Below are 22,940 nucleotides of genomic sequence, written 5' to 3' on the forward strand. Positions count from 1 at the left end.
TCCAGATCTCGAACAAAAGGTTTCTTTGCCCCCACCTCAACTGAGCTGCTGATTGTTGCTGTACAGTTTACCTCCAGTGCCTCTCTCCTTTTCTGAGTAAGTGTTCCCAGTCTGTCCCATTGGTCACATATCTTTTGGCATCGATCATTGACACTTGCAGCATCATGGTAGTCCAGCTCACTAAGAGAGAGTAAAGACACAAGTCTGTGTGACTTTCTGAGAGACAGGAGCAAGTTGCACATTCCGCATCCTTTTCCACTGGCCCTTAGTAATTCTTCCCCTCTCTTTTGCAGTATTTCTCCTCCAGCTAGGCAAATGTTGCAGCATTGCCATGTGTGATCTAGGCATTCAACATTTTAAGAAGCACAGCACAAGAATAGGATCACCCTCTGTTGTGAGAAAAATCAAGTGTCCATCTGTGACCATTAAGGTGCCTAACCATCAACATCATCTCAGGTTTTCCTGTGGCGCACAGCAGTTTGATCTCCTGAAGCTCAGAATGCTTCAGTCTGGGACTTTATCAATTTCCTGGAGCTTGGTACAGTGTTAAATTAAACTGCCTGAGATGTAATAGTTTCATTTTAAATAATCCAGTGATCCTTTCCAGCCTTGTAATCTGTGAAATTATTTACCTGAGAAACATACCTCAGTTTGCATTCCAGGCATAATCCCTCTCTCACAGGCCTGGCCATACTAACAGAAGCTGCTCAGACCTGGGACACAGGGAACAACTTGCATCATTCTTTCCAGGAAAACCTTGCAGAGCTACAACCTAGGATGGACTAGTTTGGAAGGAACAGGCATCTCCAGACCAAGGTATGCCACCAGCACGAATCAGAGCACACACAAAGGAGGTAGCAGCTAGCATTGCTTTCTTACCTGCTGAATAGGTTTATATTATGCTGCCAGGAAGTGACTTATTCTGCCTAAGATGTGCAAGAACTTTTTAAGGCTCTGTTTTGAAATTCTGAGCTGAGTCTGTCTCAAATCAAGTTTTGGATCTCAGTGACAGATAAGCCCCTTGGTTCTGCTGCAGCCTTCATGACCATAATAAAATACATACATTTGGCACTTCGGAAGCTCACTTTTATCAGTGTATCATCATCCGCTGAATTTAGCTCTTGGCTGCTCCTTGAGGACACTTTGCACAGCACTAAGCATTGCAGAGACTGTTTACGTGACAGCATGACAACATGAAGCTACGATTTACTCTAAGGCTTGAACAAGACCTTAAATGCACAAGACTAAATTAAAAATTTAGGCAAATTTTGTCCTGATCCAGAGAAACATTTAAGTATGAGATCCCTTTAAGAACAGCAATAGTGTCACAAAAATAATAGAATTTGTTCCCTTCTTTTGAACATTCTTCTTTAGACAATTGCAAGAGGAATGTACAGATCACTTCTTCCAGTAACTTAGTGAATCATAGTGGACAAAATGAGAACAGAGGTAGTTTTCCTCAGCAAAGCTACAGCATAGGCCCCAAAGGCAAACAAAGTCAAGAAATATTTGAACCATTCTGTTAAAAAGAGGCTTCAGATATGCTGCAATCAATTGACTGTTGAAAGTGAAGAATGCTAAAACAAGTAAAAATAAAATGCCATAACAATTTAAAAAAGTAACAAAATCAACCCAAAATTGTAAAAGGAGAACTGCTATGTATAAGGAGGAAGTTGCCAGCAAGCTATTCTTGAGACTACTGCAAATTTTATTTCTGGTTCAGTGGATCGCTTATTTCTTTTTGTCAGTTAGGATAAGGGCAGGTGTCCTTCTGAGAGAGTGAGGGATGGATTCAACTCTGATCACAGCCCTGGAAGGTAATGTACAACATTCCTCCACCAGCCCTACCAGGCAGATTCAGTCACTCCCCACAATACCTCTGCTATCCTATTTCTTCCTGGGATTTTAATATGTGCTGTGGACAAATAAGTAGAATAACATTATCAAGACAACTTTTAAAAAGAGCACCAATGGGTCAAAAATCATAAGCTAGATCGCCAAGTGGCATTAATCAGTGTAGTTCCACTACCTTTCTGGGCCTGCCATAGCTTACTTCAAATAAGTGCATTATATGCATCAGAGAACATTTTTATGCTTGAAGCAGTAACAGAGGAAGAAATAACAACTTATTGGAGATAATTTACATAGAAATAAAACACAGGTTTACATTCCTTGTCCTATTAATTTTTGTATCTCTTTCAACATTGAAACTGTGAAAAGACTAGATTTCACATTTTTGTAAAAAGAAGTTTGGCTTATCATGCATAAACAGACCACTGCTGCACATGTGTTAACAGAGCTTCCAAGGGAACAGTCATTTCTATTTATTTGGTTATTTGAAATCTACAGGCTTTGGAATTTAAAAATCAGGAAGCTATTTATTTTGTTCTCACAAGTAATTAAATCTTATCCTTAAAGAATGAAAAATTTAGGCAAATTTTGTCCTGAGAAGCATTTAAGTATGAGCTCACTTTAGGAAGAGTGATAGTGACACAGAAATAACCTGCTGAGCAACATGCTTCAGCACTGATTCAGAATCAGATTTATGTTAATCATGCACATAAGCACAATTTGAGTCCAGGTTTCCAAAAGCAAAAGGGCTCTCCTGATCAGTCTATGTTATAGTCTCACATAGCAGTCATCTTGGCTGAAAATAACTTGCTATAGTAAAAGTGATGAATGTGCAAGAAACTACATTCAATAAATTTTGTCTTGATGATTAAAAACATTGGAATGAGCACACAGGACCATAAATTAATATAGCTCCTTGTAGTACATCTCACTCCAGTTCTATTTAGCATTTGCTACATTATAAATGGTAAATCCCATTTTAGAAATCTCTCACTCTTCTTCCAGTTTTGTATATGGCCCCATCCAAGCCTTATCATGTCACACAGCCAAGGATTTCCAAGTCTGTACAGGCTGGCACACAACGATCTTATAGCAGCATCCAGGCTGGAATGACCTGTGTGCACACACACACAGATCCTCTATCGAAAGAGCATCAGTCAACAAGCTTTTAACAACTTCAACCTTTAGCTCACAGTGGACTCAGCTGCTGCAGCAAAAGATATCAGAGCAGACAGTGAACTGTAACTGGTACAGTTCAAGGTCACACAGCAATTGTTCACCTTCAAAGTAGCAACATCAGACAGCCAAGAAATGACTAAAAGAAAAGGTATGGAGGTGTACTGACTTGGAATTTAGACACAGACGATGATGACTTCTGTAAGGGCCCGATCCAGTGACCAAAGAAATCAACAAAAAGACACCTGACATTGACTTCAATGGGCTTTGAATCAGGCACTAACGCACATTTCTCAGCATTTAGATCATAGCTCAGTCTTTCTAAAAAATATGATTGGACAAAGGAACTAGCATTTTCCTCCATAATTTTAATGGTGGTGTGAGAAACTGTGGATAAATAATTAAAAACAACATTTAAATAGAAGCTGCCCACTTGCTTGTAGCTAATAATAAAACTTGGCCTTTATTCTACGTTTCATTCAGTGTTCTCCAAGGGCATAAGCCCGAGCTGCTGAGCCTTAGTGAAAAATCAGGCTCTGATAGCCCCATTGTACGGATGAACAGAGAAGTGAAGGAGAACATCTCTATAGGCAATGGATCTTCAGCACCTTTGCAACCCAGGCCACAAATAAGTTGTTTAGTTTCACACAGCAAATCACAGAAACAACAGAGAAGAGAAAACCCTGAAACAGGATACAGTGTTCACTGGCCTCACCAGAGGTAAAGGACACAGAGTTTAAAAAGCTGGTAGCAGTTGCTGTACTATGTATACTACATATTCAAGGTTTCCCATGACTTGCAAAGCTGAAGCTGAATTAACAATGATTAGGTATTTCAGAAACTTTCCGTAATATAAAGAGGAGCAGTAACTCCACACCAGAGAGGCCTATAGGTCAGGGTGAGACACAAGGTGTTTCACAAGCTGAAGCAGTCAATGAAATCTGCATAGTCTGAATCTTTCAAACTTCTTTCATACTAACTAAAAAAAAAGGTACTTACTCTGCCCACTGTGCTCTACTTAGCCTCCTTTAAATACACTTGAAAAACAGAGAATTTTTCTTCCAGATCCATTTTAATGACATAGTTTCTGCTGCTATCAGGTATGAACTACCTTTTTAGATAGGTCTTTGATTTTTAAATTGTTAATGAATTTGGAGCTGTTTATGAGTTATAGTCCTTTACCAAGTGAAAAGAGAATGTTTTTTAACACTTCCTTTTGAGTAGTAACTGTTTCGCCCATTTAAGAAGTCAAGAAGCTGAAACCTGGAGAGTTGATGCAGGAAGCCAGGGGTAGGAATCTGAGTACCTTTATGTTGGCTCCTGTTTTGATCACTAACACACATTTGTTTCTCTTAGCGTTATGGATTTATACTGCAGATTTATACTGCAGGTGAGCAATGAATTTAAGTATCTGCCAAATGTTAAGATCAGGAGTAGTGCCACTGATTTGCAGGACAAAAACAACACAATCAACTAGAGTAGATTATAAAATCAAATGTGCTTTCTTTGGATATAGCATGTTGAATGAGCAAGTGTTGGTCCTATGACTAAATTGCTAGAGCTGTGGGTGAAAATTTGTGCTCTCCTACAGCTGGTTTGTGTAACCCTGAGCAAGTCATTTAGGCTCCACATGCCCCACTGCCCTTTCTGTAAAAGGAAGACAACAGCAATTCCCAAAATCAAAGGAAGAGATTGCGAAAGTAAGTATATTAGAGACAATAAAATCTTTGGATTCTTGTTATTGGAGAATAAAAGTGTAGTGCATGGCCCACTAACTATAGAGAGGATAATCTGGGGATGTGAACCTTTGGAAATGACCTATATACTTGTGGGAAAATACTTGATTTTAAAGTGAAAATGCTTGATCTGTAATTTGTCTAGGTCACGTGAAATTGTTTTCTAAGGCGAACAACTCATAGCCAGTGCCTCTCAGCAGACCATATGAACTGAGAAATAAACACCTCCAGCATCCCCATCACAACACACAGTTTACTCCTCAGTAGATCTAATACTAAAAGCTCACTGTTAAGTCAATTTAGAATTTTTTTTTTCTGAGTAACTGTGGTCAGTTTAATATCTATATTTGACTGGGGGTCGAGAGGAGAGGAGGGGAAGGTCTCAGTGACCAGCTCAGATAATATACTTATGAAGCTATCTCTGGAATTTTTACATTGGTACCTATGACACTATCGAATTCACTGGAAAGAGTTTATCACAAAGTTAAATGTCAGCAGCTGCAAGCCTTTAAATGGAACATACTTCAGCTCCTGGGCAATGGCAGCGATCTGTTCCACCCTGTCCTGGTGAGCAGCCAAATCACTCTCAAAAGCTTCATGTTTCCTCAACATAGCGCGAACTTCTGTCAGAGAAGCAGATTCATAATCCTTCTGAAGTAAGATCTGCTCTTTGCCTGAAAGAGAAAATTAAAACATTAGTAATTTTTTTACTAATTTATTAATTAGAACAATTGCAAATTTAGACAATTCTTGTAACTGAGGCATGGTCAGTATCACACTGTGATGAAATCCTGACCCCACTGAAACCAGTGGCTAATTGTCAGTGCAACAGTTTTGGTTAGGAATACATATTTTTCAAAGACCTTTCAATAATTCCATTATTCTTGCACAGGCTGGTTAAACCGGCCTCAAATAGCTAGTATTACACTGCTTGAGAGAGTGGCATACTGGCATAAAAATGGTGTATTGGCAAAAACTGGAACTCTAAGCTATTCTGGTAAGTCTTTTGTAGTGTATTCCTGATTTATGAAACCTGAAATCACACTGCTATGCTCAGCTCCACTCTTATTAATGATCTATTATTCTTTTTCATGTTGTGCCTTCAATTCATTATTCCTTTCAGCACTTCCCCCAAAAAGTTAAGATTGAGAGGTGTGGTTGTCTTTTGCATCAGTTATTGAATTTTAAGTGGAAAATGCCAACCTAGTTACAAAGGACTAGAGAAGTAAACAGAGGAAATGAGAAACTGAGCCATTACTCCTCAGTAAGTCCTGTGTTGGATGACTGAATCTATAGAGAAAGCCCCTTCAACTGCAGCTTGCCACATGGCATTACACAGATCTGCGGATTCTAAAGCCAGAAAGAACTATTGTTTCACTTGCTATGTACCAGCTTTTGTGAGGTTTTCCCTGCATAACAGTCAAAACATATCACCATGAGTAGTATATGCTCAGAAAATAGGCTCTCGGGGATGAAAAGCACTGTAGTTTCACTTCTAGTATCTGCTTGGCAGCCACTTACTGCCTTGTATGCTTCCAACAACTGTGTTATGGGATGGACTCTATGGTTTACTTGCACAGTGTGAAAAGATTCTAGATGGCAAAAGCTAAGATTGGGAGCATGGCAGAAGTGGGAAAACTGTTGTCATGGCAAACAATAGGATAATAGAACAGATCTATGTTTTATGGTCCCCAACACACTTTCTGCCAGTGCTGTAAAATATGCAGTCCTGAACCTGTTATAAGTACACATAAGGTTAGGCTACCATTAAAATACAGGACTATAACTGGGCTGTAATCCAGGGTATGGAGCACAGCAGAAATGAGTCGGTTATCATGCAGTTTATGTAGACTATTCAAAACCATCACAATGACCAAATGATAGTCAACTCAAAACACTCTGTTAACAATTTAATGTTTAACCAACCACAGACTCCATTATTAGCCATTACCTCTATGAAAAAGATTATGATTTTTACAGTTAAATTTAATTAGCAACACAGCTACAAGTTAGGATCATGACTGTAGCCAACAAAACCTGAAATTTCATCTGTTATTATTTGAGTTTTCTAAAACTGTCCAAAGTGCTTACTAGTTAGTTTCTGGCTGGCAAATATGCAGCATCGACAGTTCAGCTTTGAACATTAAAACATTAAAAATGTTAAAAGCCCCCTATGCTCACCATATGCCCAGTGTTCATGAGTGGAAGCCTTCTGCCTAAATTTCTCAGCCAAGTGTTCAAGTCTTTCCAGTCTTCGTATTTCATTCAGCAGCCACTCTTCATAGCCTTTCTCAGCTTGCTCAAGTCTTTGCCAAGCACCAGCAATATCCTGTGAGGAGAATACATGGAAGACAGGGGATGAAATTATAATCTCTTTTTATCCAAATTTGCAAATTTGTTATTCATTCATAATATTGTTCCAAAATGGAAGTTATGTCCATATTTTTTTTAAATCACAGAATCATAGAAATGTTGGTTCTGAGGCACCTCTGGAAGTCCTGTAGTACAAACTCCTGCTCAAAATGGAGCATCCTATTCAGGTGTGTAGGTTCAGGTATTAGCACACATGAAGTGAACCCTTATAGAAACAGCCTCCAAGTGCACCTATCTGTTCAGGGTCTTCATGAAATATTGCTTTTACTTCCCATTTTACAAAGTGCACGTTCTTTTATGAAGTGCATGTCTGTTATCAGAATAAATGTGTTTTGCTCTCAGAAGTTGAAAATAACAAAACAATTAGTATTAAGTGGGATTTAGTGTTTGTTTTATCTGGAATACAAATTCATTTCACTTTCTGTGGTGCACATAATGTTTTATGAGATTCCACAGAAACTCAAAGACATCAGTAGCAAACTGAACTGACAGGCACCTTGTTTTTTGAGTATGGGGAGTGAATAACGGTAGTCATCGTTTTCAGGTAGTGTAACTGTCTATTTATCAAATCTGAGCAACCAAAATGCAATATTAGAACAGGTTTGCTATATTTCACAGGAAGTGTTTTGACCCACACTCAAGTCACAATATTTAGCAACAGATGAGAATTCTTGGTACAGACTGTTCTCATCTTCAGAGACATAAGTAAAGATCAAATGGAATTTTAAAAAGTAGAAAAAGGCAGAAAGATATATAGATCCATGTTTGTTTCTGTAAGTCTGATGACCAAAACTTCACGGAAACTAGTGTGAGTTTTTCTTAAATAAACAACAGCACTTGCCCTCCCTGATAGAGAAGTATTGATAACACTCCCAAAGGAGGGTCTGTATTTTGTCATGTGGCAAGACAATTTGCTATCAGAGAAAGCCTTAAAAGAGGCAGGAGCATGCTGAAGGGAAGCAAGATTCTAAAATGAAAGGGAATGTGTAGAAAGAATGGTCTGATAAAGTGCAACAAAATGAAGTTTTTGAAGATGATTTAGAATGGCAATTCCATCCTTCCTATTGAAATTTTCATGAGAATATTGATTTAAAGGAGAAGGGAATATTGATCCCTCTTTTACTTACTGAAACCATTTTTCCCTCTGACGGCATGAAAGCTGGCCGATTGCTGATCCTCAGTTTTGTCTGCAAGGTGTTGAAATTGATCTCCAACTGACATTTTTCCTGGACTTTGGGGGGTTTGTGTTTGCGGCGGTAGTCCCGGAAATCCTCTAATTTCTTCTGCATGGCCTGCATTGTTTTTTCTGGGGTCCTGTTTTCCAGCCAGGGAATTGTCCGGCGAATCCATTCTAAAAGCTGTCAAACCCACACGAACAATTGAAATACAGGCAATGAAAGAGCAAACAATGAAGATAATATTGAATGCACAAACCTCAAACATTTTTGCTCCATCTTATTTTTATTGCCTTCAGTTAGTATCAATGCCATACTGGCAGCACAAGATTTTCAAAAGTGAACAATAATATGGGATACCTTAATTTTTTTTCCTAATTTGCCCAAATTAAGGTATGCCTAGAATTAAGATATTTCTAGAAATGCCCTGATTTTTAGAAAGAGCTGAACACACATGTAAGCTGTCTTTAGCTAAATAACTGGCCGCATTCAAAATTGTTGGTCTTGATGTCTCAAGCAGTCATAGTTATGAGATCAGGATAGATACTGGTCAAGTGACCCAGGTCACTGAGCCTGGTCTTGGGGTAGACCCAGGACAGTCTTCAAAAAACACCCCTGCTGGCACACTAAAGAGATTGAGTGACCTGCTGGAGGTCACACCAAAAAGTTTATGACAAAGGAGTGACCTGAACCTTGGTGTCTTGGGCAACTGAGTTTTTCATCCTACCACTGCGAGATTCACCTTCAGAGTATTTTCACTTTGCGGTCTTGCAGACAGGGCATGAATCTTTCAGCTTGCATGTTTCATTAACATAACTATCACTGTGTTACAGACACAGCTGTCTTTACCTCACTTGCTAATCTCTCATATTCTTCCATCAACCTCTCATTTTCTTGATTCACAGCAAGCACCTTACAGATCCGGTTAGCTGCAGTCTCAGCCTATAAAATACAGCAAATAAATAAGACATATTCATAATCACATTCTGAAACTGGTACAGGCTTGGAGAAAGAGACAGAATGTGGCTGCTGCAAATAAAAGTTACACTGTTTTACAGTTGTTGATCCGTGCTCGTAAGTCACTCAAACATACCTTTACCCACCTTAGAGCTGTTGGGGCAAAGTCTGTACTGACTAATTCCAATGGCCTGAATGAGGCACAGATCGGCACAGAAGTCACTTTGTTGTATAAGAGGGAATTTCACACTACCATTATAGTTGTCTGATAAATCATTTTCAAAGCAGCTTAGGACATTCTTCAAGTTATCTTATTAGGTTATTTTTTTTTAATCACACGAGAAACATTAGGTTTGTTACCCACACTGGAAAGACACCCCGTGTGATTTAGGAGTCCCATACCATTCCATATCTGCACATCACATGCACATATACCCTTGAGGATGTATGCAGCTCAGCCACTGACAGCAACCCTTTTTGTGCCTCCTGCCAAATTTATTTGCAAAAGCACTGTTGCTCTGCCATGTTTAAAACTGACACTAATAGTTTGACATCACAGATCTATACTTTCATACAAATGTGAGTCTGGAATAAATCCAGTGGAATAAAAAAAAATCTGTGTAGACTTCTGTGTTACAGAGGATATTTGGAATCTCTCTTCTGCATTAATAACAAAAATTAACAGCACTAATATAGCTCCTTGAGGCAAAGGAGAACCTGCATACCCAGAAGCAAGAGGGTACAACAATATGTAGCTGTGCTGTGGTAAGGTGTAGGAGGCCTACCAGATGGGAAAGGAAATTAAATCTCGAGCATGGAGGCAAAATATCAGTTACTTTAAGGCATTTTTATTTTCACATAATTTGGGTTGTGTCCATTTGTAGATTACAAATATACAGAGTAGCAGAGAGGGAAATGTGACTTTTTTAGTGAGAAACCCATCCAGTAAGACAGATTTGCTCCTGGTGCTCTTGATACTTGTACTAGCTCTTTACTCCACAAATAGTTCTGTTGGTTTCATTGGGAAACAGACACCAACACTGTTTAGACATTTTACGTGTCTCTCTGTATCTTTAGGCATCTTTGAAAATCTAGTCCTAAACTATTACTCAGCAGGAGTAAGGCTAGTATAGTCTCACTCTCCAAAGGTCAAACATTCTTCTATGCAGAAAAAGCACGACAAGAACATTTTTTGATGCAGCAACAAACACAGCATCTTCAAATACAATTTTCCTGAAATAGCCTTTGCAATTACCAAATAAGGACACCCAAAATTAAAAATTCTGATAGGAAGCAGTAATGCCCATTGGAATAAAAACTTTCAACTTGCTACACAACCTTTAACTAAATCAGATTCAAGTGCTGGTTAAAAACAAGTACTTGCAATTGTTAATTAAAACCACAAAGTACTAAATTAGGGTTTTTCAATAAGCTAGTGGAAATGTGAAACAACCAATCAAAAACACAGCAACCTGAAGGGACAGATGAATAATACCTGCTCTGCTCCAGCAAAAGCATGGTAGAAGCAGGACACATATGTCATGATAGCTCTCTCATCAGGTTTAGGAGTGTTCACAATATCTACAAGGGGGAGGGAGAAATGAAAACAAAACAAAAAAATCGAGGAGTAGAAAACAGGTTGAATAAATAAAAGCACAATATAGTTGTCATTCTGATTGTTTTATTGCCCATAGATAGCTCTGTACTCTAGAAACTACACAAAGATGTAATAAATCGTTAGATTGACTGGTGCTGGCAGAAAAAAAATGTACCCTAGAAATTCGGAATGAGCTGTTACAAAAAGGTGGAATTTTTTTAATGGGCCTGATCATGCAGAACAGAGGGAATACCCTTAATTTCACCAGGACTATCTGCCTCAGAATTGTTCACAGAACTATGGGTTGTACACAGGAGTAAGCATGACTACTGGTTGTTGCATGGCACCCATATCTCCGGTGATTTAGAGTATGGTTTTTTGACTAAGGCATAGGAAAAACAGGCTACGTTTTGATCTGGGAAGATGTTCTCTGGAAGTTGCATGTGGATTAGTTACAATTTTAGCGCTGTGTATCAGTGCTCTTGATTTTACTAATATCTGAAGTATGTCTAATTCTGTAAACTGCCTTGCTTTCTTTACTTGTGCTCCTTTTCATTAGGACATGATTCCAGAGCTCCTCTGAGAAGTCTGAATATGTTTCTGTGTCTACTTTGCATATTAGCAATGTTTTATGTTGCTGTTTGTACTTACCATTAAGCATTTTACATTTTTAAAACAATCCTGAAAACATAAGAGAATGGTTCATTTTCTGAGCATCTGTTATGATGATTTTGACATCTGTAGCAGGAATAATATCCAGCAGGGAGAGAAAGATGGCATTCTACTATTGAAATTGTTTTTTCTCTGTGAGCTTATTTTCATCTTGCATTTTTAAAGGTGCTTCAAATCAATGCACGAAAGTTCTATTTAGGAGAATAATGTCCTCTATCCAGTTCAGTAGCCAACTGTTGAAAACCTACTGGATATTATTAGTAAATATATACAGAAGGTGAAACAGGAAGGTTTGCTTCTACAGACAGATGAGTAGAATACTACTGGCTCTACCAGACAGTTGCTCACAGAGAAAATCAGGCAACAGGAAATAAGCTCAATTCTAAGATGCTATCCTAGAAACTAGTGAGAAAAAGATCAGAATAGGAAAACTGCTGAAAGAAACAACAACACAGAAGGTGAAGGGTGAGATCTGATGCATCTTCTACAACCTCACCTTCTGAGCACCAGCAAATGCATGGTAGTAACAGGAAACATAAGTCATAATGGCTCTTTCATCAGGTCTGGCAGTGTTTACTACATCTGTGTAGAGAGAAGAGGGTTAACTGCTCAGAAATTCTAACAACAAGGTACTTCCATCAGATTATGATGATGATGCCACCTCAGTGCTGCAAGGATTAGAAATAAATATACCATCATTCAGCTTGCATTTGTTTACTTGTTTACTGATATCAGTGCAAAGCTGCCTAAGCTTTAAGAATCAATAAATGGAAAAGATATATCTCTCCTTGAAATGTTAAAGCATCTGAAGACAGAGACTGTACAGAAGGGTATTGCTACATTCTGGTTTTGTGGAAACTTCCAGAGCAGATGGCATGGCTGGCAGATCTACTGGGTTCAGTTTCACTGTCACTCCAGAGCAACTTTATCTACATCACTAGAATTATTCCAGAGTTAAACATGGCTACTGACAGTCACAAAATAGGAGTGCATATGGTGCATATTAGCACAGGGTCCCTGTGACTGACAGAGAAATGACATATATTGGAAACCTTAAGAACATGCACTCCTGCAGTCCAGGAATAAATTTTGTGCTAAGAAAAGCTTGGATAGTAACAGTTTTCCAATCCTTTAGCCAGATTGTCTTTTTAGGTAATAGCATGAATCATAGAAAGTTTGGCTTGTCTGGTTGATAGTTTTGTCCCTATTCTGAGAGGAAAGATTAAGAGTATAGAGAGGGCGTGATTGAAGTGTGGGTGCAATGGTAAAAATGGATCCTTTTAATACTTCAACAGACAAAGCAGAAAAAGGTGGTTTTACACCAATTATGAGTGTGTGACGAAGGATGCAGTGCCAACTGCAAAGATTCCTGCCAATATAGGAGTGGGAAGATGTTGGTGTGAAAAGACCCAGGGATGAGGTGACAATTTCTAATATTAATAGTGAGATCTTCTAACTTCAGAGCCAAAGTATTTACTGATTTTGCATCTACTTCACATAGTTGTGAATAAACTCTTGAAAAGTCTCTACTGAGATTACAATTACATTAAAAATTGATGGCAAATACTTAGAGACTGTCAGAAGAAGCAAGATTTCATTCCCCCCTAAAACTTGCCAGGATAGAGGATAGTAAGGTAAAGGCTACAATATGCATGAAATCTGGTGAAAAAAAGGTTTCTTGAATTGTATGTGAAGAGAAAAAATGAAGGAAAGGAGAATGATAGCAGGAGCTGTCCAATGGTAAGGAGGTAGCACATCTGTTAAATCCTTGCATAGTATTTTAGAGTAAAACAATTAAGTGGTGCTTGAAAGTGGAATCACAGTTCCAAAATGAAAATGATTACCTTGAAGCATGGAAGTGAAACCAAGAAACCTCTTCACTGAAGAGATTACAACCTGGATTTTCAAAAGCATCCTATGGTGGCCTAACTTTCCTACCAAAGTCTTCAAGGGGAGCAGACAAGGTGAGTTTGAATGCTTTGGATAATTCCTCTCTTATCACTGCTCTACTGACAAGTCACCAGACCAGAGTTTGCATACTTAAGAGAAGAATGCTTTGCACTAATGTAGGCCAGTTCCAGTATTTTGGTATCATTCTTGCCTGGATTTCAAATGATTGTCTACCTTGAAGAAGTTAAGGAAATTTTAATTAATATTTCCCTGTTATTTTTAGACAAACTCTAAAGATTATTGGAGGAACCAAACATGAAATTATTTGATAAAACTGATCACTGCAAGAGGTTTACAATTAAAACAAAATGAAAAAAATACTTCCCTCAACCTAGTTCTCTCTCATAGAAGGCATGTTATTAGTAGCATATTCTGGAAGGTCTGTACTACTATTTCTCTTTCCAATTCCTTCATTTCAACATTAAAAAAGTGAATATGCTTTAAGCTGCTAACAGCTGCATTTCCCTTTATTAGGCTTAGATTTTAAGTTCTTCAAGGCAATGATAGCTTTTGATCTTGCATTTGTACCTGAACTGCCACAGTGGGGCCATGTGCTAAGGTTAGGACCCAAAGTGCTATAACAAATATAAACAATAACAAAGAATAAGGAATGAAGCAAAAAGTAAGTGGAATTATCCAGTATATGGGCAACAGGAAGGAAAAGATTGTTTGAAAAAGACACAGAAGGGTGAGATTGTTCCATGACGATTCATGTAATAAGAAATGTTGAAAATTTGCTAGATACAAAGCAATAGAAGTTTAGTGTCTCCTGAAAAAGTGTTATGAATGACAGAAATTTAGGTAACTTATAGCCCTTACCTTCTGCATCCAGCATCTTAGGGATATCCAAATGCTTTTCAGCAATTTCCATGGCAAGATTGATATTTCCTATGGGGTCATCCTGCATTAAAGAAGAGAATATAACTAGTCCAACACAGAGGTTTTGCTTAAAGCAAGACCACTACAGTAGGTACATGAAAACTTACACAGCCTGATACAAAGCATAGGCTTTTCCCAACTGTAAACTGGAATCACAACTGCTGTTTTCAAAAAGCAGAGTGCAGGTATATGAACTTTTGGTCCATCTACTGCTGTACTTTCAAAAGAAATCATTAAGATACTATGTGCCACTAGGCCTCTACTGCAAATTTATTCGGGTGGAGGACATAGATAACACATGCAGTGTACACTCATACAGGGTTAATTCTGAGTCAAGGCCACTGGTCCAGTAAGCTTTGCTGGATTGTTCCAGAATTGGTCCTGCATGTTTTTGTATATACACTATTTTACAGTGATATGAATTCTACTGAGCTAACAGTTCTCTGCTGGTCAGGGGCATGCATGAGAACAAGCAAGCACAGACAGAAAAACAGTTATTCAGAAGGAGGAAAACTTCCCATTTTTGGCTTGGACAACCAAATCTACAGAATATCTATAACTTGAATTTTAGAGTTGTTGAAAAACAAGAACTCCCTCTGGTTTGGAGGGTTTGATTTTGGTTTTTGAAGGAAAAGGAAAGGGAGCAGTGAGCACAACTCAGGCAAACAGCACACATTTCATGTCTTACATTACAGACAGCTACTGCTGACAGGGAAAGAGCGTGTCAGATTTGGGTTGCTCTTAAGGCAAACTTTCCATATAGATTTAGAGTCTTTAGTTTTTGAAGAAGAGTAAAACACCCTACATGAAATGGCAGTTCATGCCATTAATGCTATTATTATTTTCAAGTATTCACAAACTGCTAAATGAACACAGCCTCTCTGAACAATGCCAATGTCTACAAAGAGAGCTGAGGAAAACAGGACACAGAAGAGCAAAGTTAGAGAACCTGGATGGGAATCTGGATGGGAACCAGAAAAAGGTTAACAGGTTTTCTGTATGGAACTTCCCAGGCCTCCATTTGAATACAAACACTTCCTACAGGAGGATCTTGTCTTGAGCATTCTTGCTGTTGCTTTACAGTGAACTTAGTAAGACTACTTACTATGGAATTAGAGCAATGATTTAAGTTTCACAGAAGTCTATTCTTCATGCACGTACATATACTTGGTATCTGTATCAGTTTACTGTAGCTTATACATAGATTTTCAGATCATAAGTAGTAATGCCCATAGCATATCTTTTTATAAACATACCATACTAGCTAGCTTTTCCTTTAAAAGCTGCATGTTCAATAAAATGTGTTATGAAGAAGAGTTTGCATTTTGAGACCTAACAATTTGGGTATAATAGAATACAAAGTCTCTAATCATAAATTCTCATTCTATCATCATTTGGCAGTTTTATGCATCATTTAAAATGAGAGGAACTTAAAGTGGGGACAATATAAACTTATTTTTGCTATTATACATGTCTAATACAACATTTACTAAATGTCTCTACAAAAAATCCTACTGAAATTAAATAGGCAAAAGCACTAAATCTAAGTGAGACCTATTGACTAGGTTAAAACACTTTGCTCACAGATGAGTGATGGGCACCTCCTATTTGTGTGGTTGGTATTAAGTCCATGAGTAAGCAGCGTTACACAGGCAAAGGATTTGATTAAAATCACACCAGCTTCTGAATAATTGGAGATCTCCATCACCCATCCTTTTAAACAAAACTATAAGCCACAGTAATTAAAATTCTCTGCTACTGCTAAAGAAATACCTCATCTAACTTGTCATAGTCAAGAAGATCAGGCCTGTATCTATGGATAAGGGCATTGAAAGCAAGGCCATCTTTCCAGCTACAGGTTCACACAAAACACAGTGGTGAGAAGAAGAAAAGACAGTGTGCAGAAGATAGCAAACTAAGAAACAAGACACGAAAACAGTTGTTAATACAATCAAAATGAATAGTCAATCAAACACAGCCAAGCCAGAAAAGCAAGATCTATTTTAGGATCTTTCCCGCATGTGCTTTACGTGCCACAGCTCAGCCTCAGTTTGAAACCTGACCTGCTTTTATTTTGGAAATCTCTAAGAGGGAAATAGTGATGCTGAAGCAGATCTGCTTACGTTCTATTCCATTTTTTTCAGCACACATAAATAGGATGGTTTTACTGTGAAGTTTTTTAGTACTGTGTACCACTTTTCAAAGCACAAACTCAAACAAATTGACTTCTGTTTGTGCCATGCTTGAGCATATTCACACAAAGAGACAGGTATCTTATATACTCCATGGCTCTCTTTGGCCATAGGACGGAATATATATTGAATAAGAGACCAACCGAGTGTTGATGGCTAATATTTTGTCCTTCACTTCAGATTTGTAGTTGGGGTCACTGCACTAAGAGCATGGAGGGACTATCCAAACTGTACACCATGGCTGCAGAAGGTTGAAGAGCCAAAAACTACTTCTTCTACTTCCCTCAGTAAAACAAGAAAGAATAAGCTCCAAATGAAGACTTCACAACCGCTTAAATTAAACTCCTATGTGTTTAGGAGTAAATTCATTTGATTTTCATCACTGTCCACCTTGGAGGCTCCAGCATAAATTTTATATATATATAAAGCAGACAAGGTTTTCAGATCGTTTCATTTCATTCTGTCATTTTTCTCCCTTCTCAAAGGCTTTCTGATAACAGTCAATTCCACTGGTAAAAATCGATTTGCCATGGAAGAGAAGGGAATGTAAAATGTAGTCTATGATTTACCACTCTCACCAATGAAAAGTAGCATTGAGCAAATTAAAACCATGATTAAACTTTCTGCTTTACTGGTGTTTAGGGGAGACTTCAAGATACATTCTAATTCCAGAGAACAGAAAATGGGATTCATGTAGTGAGAGCTAATATGAAATTACAACATTTCACTTTATCTTCTGGTTTTATTCTTCAGTAATGGAACTGAGAAATTCTGAGATTATTACTCATTCCTCATTCCTCCCTCTCAAGCCAAAGGTATCTCTCAGAACTGAGATCATGATCTGTACATTGTGCCATAAGTAATACAATGTGCCATGGTAATACAATGGTTCTGTAATCCCCATGTGGTACTACCTAAGGAAGTTAGTGTATCGGTTTTGTTTGCACTTGTCTGGGGTACAGGTAGAAGTATAATGAAAAACAAAAGTAAAAAGTGAGGAATATTTTCATTGTGAATTTAATGTATAAACCTAGTAATTTATTGCATACTCCTGATTACCAAGGGCAGTGTTTGTTCTGAGGAATCTTAGGATTAATCACCACAATGAGCCTGCTACTTTACTGTTTTGCAATCTACATAGTCATTTACACTAGACATAAAACAGTATTATCAGCTGTGAATGGAGAATTCCAATGTATTTGATTTAATATCAATATTGTGTAGCATAAAAGACTTCATCAACTGCCTGGCAGCTAAGGACCAGGTTAACTGCAATTAAATCCTGAAGCCATTGTAGTGGCAAGGAGAAAAGGACACGGGAGAGTCAAGGGGTCCCCTTCTCCAAATAACTGTTTGTTTCTGGAGGGAGCTTAGAAAGCCAGTCAGAATTAGTATGCACCCCTCAGCTTGTCTTTTAGCAAACATGCTAAGCAAACAGGAAGTGAGCATGCAGAACAGCATGCTGTACCGCCCAGACTGATGACCTTATTTAGCTTGGAGTAGTCAATAAGATCAGGTCGGTGTCTGTGGATAAGTGCACATAATCCAAGGCCATCTTTCCAGCTTTACAAGAAAAAATAGAATGGAAAAAAAATAGTTAATAAAATCATGGCATTTTACAGTTTGCTCCTTGCTCAAGGCTTAAAAACAAGCAGGAACACTCCTGTCAAATCCTGATAACTATGTTCCGTCATCTCTCACCCCTTGTTTTCTGTTACTGTACTCCTCCTCCTACAGATAGTCCATATGTACCTAAGCACTCCATAATACTTTCTAGTTAGTATACATTATGTAAAACAATCCCTGATTTCAACTGTTTAATTTCTGCAATGTTCCAGGACAGTTCAGAGTATATGTTCATCAATGAAAGTGCATAATACCCTATAACACTTATAGCATTCTTGTGAAACAATAAAGGGAGAAGAAAAGCTGCAATTACTTGAACTTGCTTGTACAATTGACTTTTCTTGTGTCACTTATTTCAGACAATTTTAATTACACAACCATGTTGTGCACACAGAATTATGAAATTGTAAATTAGCTTAGGTTATTTAAAACACTTCACACATATGACAGGTCAGATCCTCGGTACTACTGAGCTCTGATACTTCAATACGACTTCAAGTCTTAGTACCCACCAACTTTGGAGCCAATAATAGGCCATAAAAGGAGCTATGAATAACATCTGTTTGTAAAGATTATGAGAGGTCCCTTTCAGCCAGAAGCATTTATTCTGAAAGATACTTTATGCAAGTAGATCATTGGGACTGTGGGCGTGGGGTCTTATCCTGTGCATTAACTGTGTGATACTAAATGTGTTAGATTGTTAGACTCCCTGTCAATTATACTTCTGGGTAGATCATTCAGATAACAGATCATCTCCAATAAAAATGTAATATAACTAAGCAGAATATACATACATGATATAATATAAAATCTAGAAGGTAAAATGCAATCAAAATGAGCACCAAACTATCAAAAAGCATTTTCCTTAAATGAAAAGGTATTGGCTAAGATGGTCTGGCACATCTCTTTGTAAAGCAGTTCTGTAAGAGCTGATTAAAACTTAAGGTAAGCTTTCCAAGCATTAATAAAGATTGTTCTGTTCAAAATATTTTCCCCATACAGTATATCAGAGCCAGCATATATATGTTAAAATACTAAGATTCTGATCTTGTAATTTACAGTGTTCCCTGTGTCTGTATAAAGCTCTGCTGAAATACATTTCTATATATTCAAGGAAAATACCACATAACAAATTTTGGATCTCTTAATGGCTCTACAGTGACTGTAAGTCAAACAAATTCTTTTTATCTGTGTATGGATGTGTGAATTATATCATCTCTATCACTACATGGAGAATAATCTTCAGCTGCTGCACATTAAGAATGAACTCAAAACACTATAATACAGAGCTTTTGCTGGAAATGCTATAAGGGGGTTGGGGCTTCCTATTTCTGTCTATGTTACAAAATCAAAAAGACTGATTTGTTGTAATGGGATATTTGCATGTTCATCAGATTGATATTTTGCCGAGAACAGTCTACATCTACATTACAGTCATTTGGAGTGGCATTTGCTAAGTTACTATGCTGTGGTACTCAGACATTCCCATATACCTGGGCCTCTAATAATGTAATATGTTCGTTCTGTGTGAGTGGGGATTTTTTTCTTTTAAATAGTAACTACAGAAGGCATGGTAAATAATCCAGAAGGCTAGGCAAAGTAAGACTCTGAAAACAGAGCATGAGAATTTGAAGGAAAGCTTAGGTTAACAGTGAAGAGTGAAATGTTGCTCTCAGATATACCTAAACAACTGTCGGAAAAAATTGACCCAAAATATTTTATATTGCTTTTATTGCTCTTGAAATAATGGAAGTTTACCTAAGATGGAAGTTCTGAATATTCACATTTCTGTAAGGAGCAGTTTTTCTTTGACACCACAGCAGCAGCCCTTCTTTGGCAGAGGTCTCTGTAAAAGACACCAGGGAGTAAAAAAAGGAAAAATGTAAGAAGTGCTCAAGTAATTCATATCTTGTTATCTTAAATGAGGTCAACCATCTAAAACTGGTCAGCATAAGAACATCTAATCCTAAAAGATACTCATGCAAATGGACTAATGGGGTTCTGTGTGGACACAGAGGTCAGATCATTTGGAAGAGACTGGAATCTCAGCCTGCACAGTAATTCTGTGATATTAGAAGTTTAAGAAATTCTATTAGTTGGACAGCAGAATGTATACCTGAAGCAAAATACCTCAAACAAATGTAATAGAATTAGGCGTAAAAGATTATGTTGGTGCCTACTTGAAATAGGCTTGTGGTCTCAGTCCATTTGTTTATGGAGAGGTATAAATGCCAAAGAAATACCTCCATTATCTGCACCCTGTGACCATCTGAATGCATGAGTAAAGGACTGCAAAGATCAAATAGACCACTAGGTCCACAATTTATGTCCCAAGAATTATGGGCAAGACAGCACACAAAGCTTGAATTGACTTTACTTTCATTGAAAATTGAAATTAGTTTCTAGAATTCTAAGACTTTTCACAACATAGACCTGATTTAAAGAGTATTTTAACTATGACACACTTTTTGGAGCCAGTTATAAGTGAAAGTTAAAAAAACAAAAATTTCTGAAGAAGTGGAAAAAACTAAGTAATAGATAAATAGGAAGAGGGATATAATCAGATAATATCTTCTTCAAAAAAGAAGATAAATGAGCAGGACTAGAAAAGTTGGAAATAGGACCACAGTACAGACTACAGCATAGTTTTGGGCCCCTGAAGCGCAGAAACATAGTCGCGCTGTTTCTCTTTCTTTCTCTCTCTCTCTCTCTCTCTCTGAGACATAGGCCCAGAATCTCCCCATTTAGAAAGTTGGCTCAATGTCTCTGTCAGTATAAGGAGAGTAATTACTTTTTCCCTTCAGAAATTGATTTTGTCACGAGGCAGGGAACTTGCAGTATCTTTTTCTGTTAAAAAGTAATTAATTTTTATAATGCTTATCTCACTTTTGCACAATTCACATTAAAAAAATCTTTAAGCAAAGGTTAGTGTGCAATAGTCAATAAAACTGTAAAGTAATTTGTTAATTTTTAAGTGTTTATTCCAATTGATATATTTTTCCTAATCACTTAAGACAGTTGCATTACTCTTACCTTCCACTGAAATATCCTGAATAGCAAAACGAAGGATAATAGTCCAGATCATACCCAACGTCATTTTCACATTGCCATCAACAATTTCTAAGGTGAAAAAAGAGGTATCAGAGAATTTTTAGAATGCTTCCTAAGTTTTCTCTTACTTTAATTGAATATTTATATAAATAATATAATGTATCTCATCCATTATATTTTCAGTATAACTCTTTAGCCACATAGGGTTCATCTGGCTTCATTTTTCAACAAACTCATGCTTCCGCTACCTTGGCAGTAAGACCAAAGATTACTGAGGTTAAGGTCACCTCAGCACTTCCATGCTAAAAGGCTTCTGTGCAGCTAGCTGTAACTGTCTCAAACCTCTGCCTTTTAGGCTGACTTTTGTAGGCTGAGCCTGAGGGAAAATATATGTTGAAAGTCTGAACAATAGCAGCCTTGCTCTTTTCAAATACAAAGGAACTGAAAAAATATGCTTTTAACAAATATTCTAAGGAAGTACAAGTCATTAACTGTTTGAGGTAGAAATTGAAAATTTGGCAGTAGACATAAGAACTGTTAAATGACTTAGAAGTCTGCACCCCAATTTAACTGATTTTTTTAAATAAAATGACACTCAGAAGTGCCTAATTTCCCAAATTCCCCTATATTATTTAGATACTTTTGAAAAATTCATTCACAGTGCCTAGCAAGCGCCAGAAATGCAGAACAGCTCAGGATACACAGCACCTCCTAATACTAGGCTATGTGGCTTCCTGCCAAGCAGTTCTAGAAACATAGCCACAAGACTGTAGTTGTCTTAAAGCTCTGATGCCCATGCACACTTACATATCTTTATTATAAAACAGGATTTTTCACTTCTGTGGTTTGAACTCGTTTCAAGACTGCTTGCATTTACCCACAACAAAAGGTGCTAGGAAAGTGCTTTTTCCATCCCTGCTTATACATATATGGGAGTCCCTTCCACAAGCCAAGTCAGAATTTAGTGCTCTTACATTCTCTATAATACTAATAGTGATACCACTTAAATTTCTCACAATAGTAATACCAAAAGAAATATACTGCAAGATCACTTAAGGGTGGTGATTATGTTACATCAGTCTGAAAAATATGGTGAGAGACTCAGAAGAACATAGCGTGACTATAAGGAGGAACAAACACTGGATGGGGAGAAGAGGGGAGGATAAGATGAGAGAGGGGAACTGCCAGCTGCCTGTCCAGTCCACCCACAGCAGATGACCAACGGGGCAGGGAAGTCACCAGCTGTTCCCCAACTCGAAAGCCGCCTCTAGCCTTCCCCAATAAGTGCAGCAGCTGTGGCTGCCTGGGCAGCCCACTGGTGTTCTCCTGTGGAAGGGGCAAGAGGACCTGCAGCAGGAGGATTCGCCTCAATCCAGTGTCAAATGCCAGCAGAGGTGCCAGCAGAAAAGACAATCACTCTGCTACTTAAAAGTTGCCTGAATCCATGGGCAACTTTTACAGAGTAGATCAGCTGCTGCTCTGGGACTTCAAATGCATGCTAAATTGTAGTAGTATGTGATACAAGCTGTCATTTGAACCTGTGGTATTAACAAACATTGTATGCAATATATCACCCATCACTAGTCTATACTTATTTTGGTAGTATAATAATCCAAGTTTTTATTTATGAATGGCTATTTTCCTACATTCCCTTTGGGTTCTACATTAATTTCCTAGAATTCTTACCTCACTTTTCCTACCTTCT

General features: G+C 37.8%; 1 protein-coding gene across 1 annotated transcript in view; it reads right to left on the minus strand.

Moving 5' to 3' along the window:
* ACTN2 (actinin alpha 2) overlaps positions 1–22,940 on the minus strand; it is a 71,358-nt gene that overhangs the window by 15,542 nt on the left and 32,876 nt on the right. Inside the window, exons 4-13 of the mRNA XM_067294727.1 lie at positions 21,218–21,304; positions 19,943–20,030; positions 16,140–16,218; positions 14,307–14,388; positions 12,034–12,119; positions 9,161–9,253; positions 8,264–8,494; positions 6,945–7,092; positions 5,287–5,437; positions 72–180 (exon numbers count right to left, since the gene is read on the minus strand). Of these exons, the coding sequence (XP_067150828.1) occupies positions 72–180; positions 5,287–5,437; positions 6,945–7,092; positions 8,264–8,494; positions 9,161–9,253; positions 12,034–12,119; positions 14,307–14,388; positions 16,140–16,218; positions 19,943–20,030; positions 21,218–21,304 (1,154 nt within the window). The remainder of the gene's footprint in view (positions 1–71; positions 181–5,286; positions 5,438–6,944; positions 7,093–8,263; positions 8,495–9,160; positions 9,254–12,033; positions 12,120–14,306; positions 14,389–16,139; positions 16,219–19,942; positions 20,031–21,217; positions 21,305–22,940) is intronic.

The sequence above is a fragment of the Apteryx mantelli genome, chromosome 3 (genome assembly GCF_036417845.1).
Source record: "Apteryx mantelli isolate bAptMan1 chromosome 3, bAptMan1.hap1, whole genome shotgun sequence".
Taxonomy (NCBI): domain Eukaryota; kingdom Metazoa; phylum Chordata; class Aves; order Apterygiformes; family Apterygidae; genus Apteryx; species Apteryx mantelli.